At 49.9% G+C, this 4,511-nt stretch overlaps 1 protein-coding gene across 1 annotated transcript; it reads left to right on the top strand.

Annotated features, from left to right (window-relative positions):
- Positions 1–3,019: 3,019 nt before the first annotated feature.
- Positions 3,020–4,230, top strand: LOC128720829 (uncharacterized). The gene is made up of 4 exons (XM_053814526.1): positions 3,020–3,106; positions 3,177–3,720; positions 3,793–3,926; positions 4,045–4,230. Exons 1-4 carry the CDS (start codon positions 3,032–3,034, stop codon positions 4,228–4,230), a joined length of 939 nt encoding a protein of 312 aa, XP_053670501.1. The 5' UTR covers positions 3,020–3,031.
- The last annotated feature ends 281 nt before the right edge of the window (positions 4,231–4,511 follow it).

The raw sequence follows: 4,511 nt of genomic DNA, 5'->3' as shown, positions 1-4,511 counted from the left end.
CGGTGACAGTGGCTCTGGATGCTCTGGAAGGTTACCCTAGTTACCCTGGAGGCTCCCGAGCACCTTTGAAAAAAGATACCTGCTTCGGGGAACGGGCGACGGCATCACAATGACACTTGGGTTTCCTTTTTATCCCTTTAATTTTCTTCTATGTTGTTGTTTCATTATTATTTAGCTTTCCTCTCGAAAGCTCCCACCGCTCCTTGACGAGAACAATCGTCCAATTCTAAGACCACCCCCTTGTCACGACCACCCTCTGTCACGGACCCCGTCAACGGTGGTCAAGCACCATTCAGCCATTCAGTCAACAATCTGCTATCACGAGGAAAAGGTTTTTGTTGCCACTTTCCACCGTCTCGTGCCGTCCCTTGCTTTAGGTCCGGGTTTGGACGGGTGTCCTTTTCCTCCCATGGGCTACCTTTGAGTGGGCCAGCGACTGTCAGAGATGTTTATGTGGGTGGTTTGTTTTGTCCTTACGTACACGAGGAAAACAAAGCTCTCCGTTCTGCCGGCACGCTTGCTCTCTCTATCTCTCTCATTTTCCCGTGCTCAATCCTTTTGCCCACGCTGGGGTTTCGTTTCGCGTTTCCCGGCGTTCGGCTTCCAAAGGTGGCCGAGCGGAAACGGAAGTGTGCCGTTTGACTGTGAAGAATCATCAACAACAGCGTAACAATAACAAACGCAACAAAAGTAACCCTCCACGTTGAGATCGGGCTACAGTAAATGTACGAGAGTGGAAAGAAAACAAAGACATCCTTATTTATTCGACTTCCTTGGGGGACAGCGACCGGGCATCAGACAGACTCGGAGGTCCTGCAGTGCGCGGTCTGCAGCGCGAAAGGAAAGGCCAAATGGCACGAGGGGCCAAGTTGAAAAGGGGCCGTGTGGCTCGGAAAAGGATTCTTTCTGCACACCAAAAAGCTGACGGCTTCATGTGGCCGGTGCCGCTAGGCTCCGGCCATCGGGAGCTTGGTTTACATTCCGGTGCGTTCCTCGTGCTTTGTTTAAATTAAAATTTATCCGAAAGGAAATTGGACAAGTAATGCACCATACTTCCCTGACCTGTGGCTGTGCTCGTTCGTTCCAAGTGAGCTTTACCGAGCTTCGTTCGGTTTAATTGGCCGATCTATTAAGAAACAAGGGGCGGGCGTTTATTCTAGAATCTTCTTGGACCTCTGGGTAAGATACACTGCGCTGCTGGTTTTGCATTGCAAAGGACGTGCTTCGAGCCGTAAAACCACAAACCCACAATTGTTTTGATACATAGTGCAGGCTGTAGGACTTTCACCTGTAGGTTCCCAGCTTGTCAGAACACGGTTTGTTGCATCGGCAACCGGTATTAATTCGTAAGATTTCACTACACCAGTTGCAGTTGTCCAGCAAATGGCTAGCACTTGACATTTCACCATTTTGAGAGGAGTATGATAAATTTATAAGTTTTCGTCCTCACAAATGCTTGAATTCCCAACAACTAACAAAAGGTAAACATATAATAACCAGTATTTCGATTAAGAAACCTTCGTTTATTTTGTCAACTATCAAGGAGTAAGCATCATGATATCTCAGAACAATTGAAGAGGCTTCCTTATTTATTCGTCTCCTAAAGCGTGGTCAATTCTGGCAACTATTCGAAATTAGTAATGTAGCATGAATGATTCCGTACTTCACTTGCAGACCGCAAGACCAACAGAGAACGATGGAGCGTGTGCCAGGTTCTACGGAGCACTCATCGAGATATCAATTGCATTTAGCATGCACGGAACTCTTTGGAGATTTTCCATGATACTTTTCCTCCGTGTCTGATTGGATTGCAACCGATACAGCTTCATCGGTGTATTGTTTGTGCGTAGCATTGTGGTTCGACAGCCACACTAAAGCACGGAGGTGGTTACGGTCAGCCTACATGCTGCTGCAAGCGATGATGATCTCCTGGGAGGTTGCCAGAGAATCGGGAGTCCATAACATCCGAAACCGTACCAACCTTTACCGGGATACTATTGAGTGGAGGACGAGTCTGATGCGAGGAATGGTTGGTGCCGACAGGATAGCTGCAGCTGGTGTGCGAACGTGGCCTGTCCAAGGCGAACCAGCTATCTATAATCGGATAAACATATGATAAAGTGAGAATAATAAATCAATGCGGATGATATTTTCCGACGTAGGACTACGAACCACGAGTGTGCCTGCTGAGCGAAAGATTTTGGGATAACGCCGGGACCATGAATAAGTTTCGGCCTCATTATAACAAATGTCGACCGAACGACAACAGCTGCCATTGGGTCGGTGCCGTTCCGAAAGTACGGACGGCAGCCTTGAGCTCGGGACAAGTTTCGTCCGAAACAAAACTTTTGCCACCAGGAACACGTGCGTTATGCATTGAATTTCAATTTTCCCAACCCGGGTCGACGAAAACTCGCCCCATGGCGAAGCTGCGCCGGTCCGGGGCCGGTGCACCCTGCAAAGAATGGGTGGATAAATAATTTCTCTACGGGCTTACATTGTACGTTGGAGCTCGTATAGACTAAGCGAGCTCAGCTTTGGTATTAAGCTTCACGCCTAGAATCGAGAAGATCACTTGCTGCCAGCGCATCTCGTGCGGTCCGAGAACGCAGGGTAACAAAAGAAGCGAAGCCCGAAATACTGATTTTCATTCGGTTTAATTACGTGACCCTATGGCGTGCTGTTGCTGTGTGAAGAGGCCTTCGTAGGATGTGACCGTTTCGAACTACTGTTCCGAGCAATCGTAGCAGGCAGGTATCGTGCGATGCCATGGTGGGAATGCATTTATTTGCGTGCGTTGCCAGGACGTTTGTGACATTTGGAGCCTTAGCTTGTGCAGCGTAGGGATTGGAATGACTCAGGAGCTGGGTGCAAATGTGATTCTTGTTTCAAAGTGCCACTGTCATGGTGTGAACATTAGCTCGTTTGATGTAACAATGTTTAGAAGTTGGGTAAATTTGAGTTGTATTAGATCGGTTCCTCTTGATTTTCATGTTTCAGATTAAAAAGAAGACACGATTCGAATGACACAATGAAGGTCTCATTGTACATTATTTTAATATCTATCCTGCTCAGCAAGCACTATGCGCTGTCGCACATAATCAGGGTGAGTAGCCGTCGATGGGTTTCGCGCGTGACGCGCTGATGAGTCAATTCCGCTTGTCTCACAATTTTAGAAACGTCAGCTTTTCCGTGAGCAAGTGCTACCGCATGCCGGAGGCAAAATACCAGACTCGGCGTTTCTGACCGACCGTTTGGCACTGAATCGTCTGCAAAAGGATGGCATCGCTGTGCCGGACGGTGTGCTGCTGGAGCAACGCCAGTACCAGGTGTACCCGCATCAACATCGCGTGACGAGACCGACGTTCCGCGTTGTGCAGACACCGGACAACCGGTACACTTCACCGGAGGGCGAGTACAACCACAACACATTGGCCACCGTCGATACGACGTATCTGATTCCACACCCGAGTGACAAATTGCTGCTGCATGATCATCCCCATCACCAGCTGCCGCATTACGCCGCTCCGAAAGCACCGATCCTGAAGGAGCTGCGCCTCCCCAACTATGCAGTGTTCAATTTCGATTACAAAAAGAAGAAACACCCCATCCCTGGGGTGCATTCTCCGGCTTCGCTGATCGCGTTCAAACCCCATCCACTGAAACTGGACGGAGCCTGGCCCCAGAGATTACCTCAAGATTTTGTGAGCTTTCACGCAGGTAAGGGATGGCGAGCGTGTTGCATACTTTCAGGCGTTTGACCAAAGGGGCATTCGGTTCGATTCGTTGCAGCTGCAGGTAATGGTCACAATTACCCACCAGCGCACTCGTACGGAGGCGACATTGTGGGCGCCGGGGGAGGTGCCAGCTGGCACGGGGGATGGATACCGTCGACGGGGGGTGCATCTGTCGAGTCCTTTTTATCGGTAAGCCCACGCAAAAGCGCACTGCAGAAATCAGTGCCGCTTCGTTGTGTCTAATCGGTTTCGCGAAGTACTCACGAATCGTATCATTCAATTATTCTGTCAACGTCCGTTTCCGCAGCAACCGCTCGGCAGTTTCGAGGACTATTATAGCCAGCTGAACGATAAGCATCGTTTCTACCGAAACGTGGCCGCTTCAAAGCCGACGGCATTGGTCGGCAAGGGACCGGCAATCCCGGCAGCGAAGCCTAGCGCCATTTTGCATCGGGGTCGTCAACGTGGCCATCCGCAACGCTATCAAGCTTAAAATTGACTTCCTGCACTGCCACGGTGTGGGGCTTTTGGCACCGTTCGCCCACGTCGCGGAAGTTCAGAGGGCTAGAAATGGCACGAAAGGTGATTCCATTCACTCACCCATTTCATCGTACATTAGACATAAGGACGGCAGGACGATAGGCCATCAACAGACGGCTTCCGCTCCCCAGAGTACCTGCTGTGGCTGATAGTGAGATTAATAGAGTGATTGACGGGATCAAACGTTAAAACGCCGAGCAGGCTGGACGCGCGTAGAATGCGTTGGGTTTTCTT

The sequence above is a fragment of the Anopheles nili genome, chromosome 2, assembly GCF_943737925.1.
Source record: "Anopheles nili chromosome 2, idAnoNiliSN_F5_01, whole genome shotgun sequence".
Lineage (NCBI taxonomy): Eukaryota > Metazoa > Arthropoda > Insecta > Diptera > Culicidae > Anopheles > Anopheles nili.
Note: the sequence above shows the minus strand (reverse complement) of the source record. Positions and strands in the feature narration are given on the sequence as shown.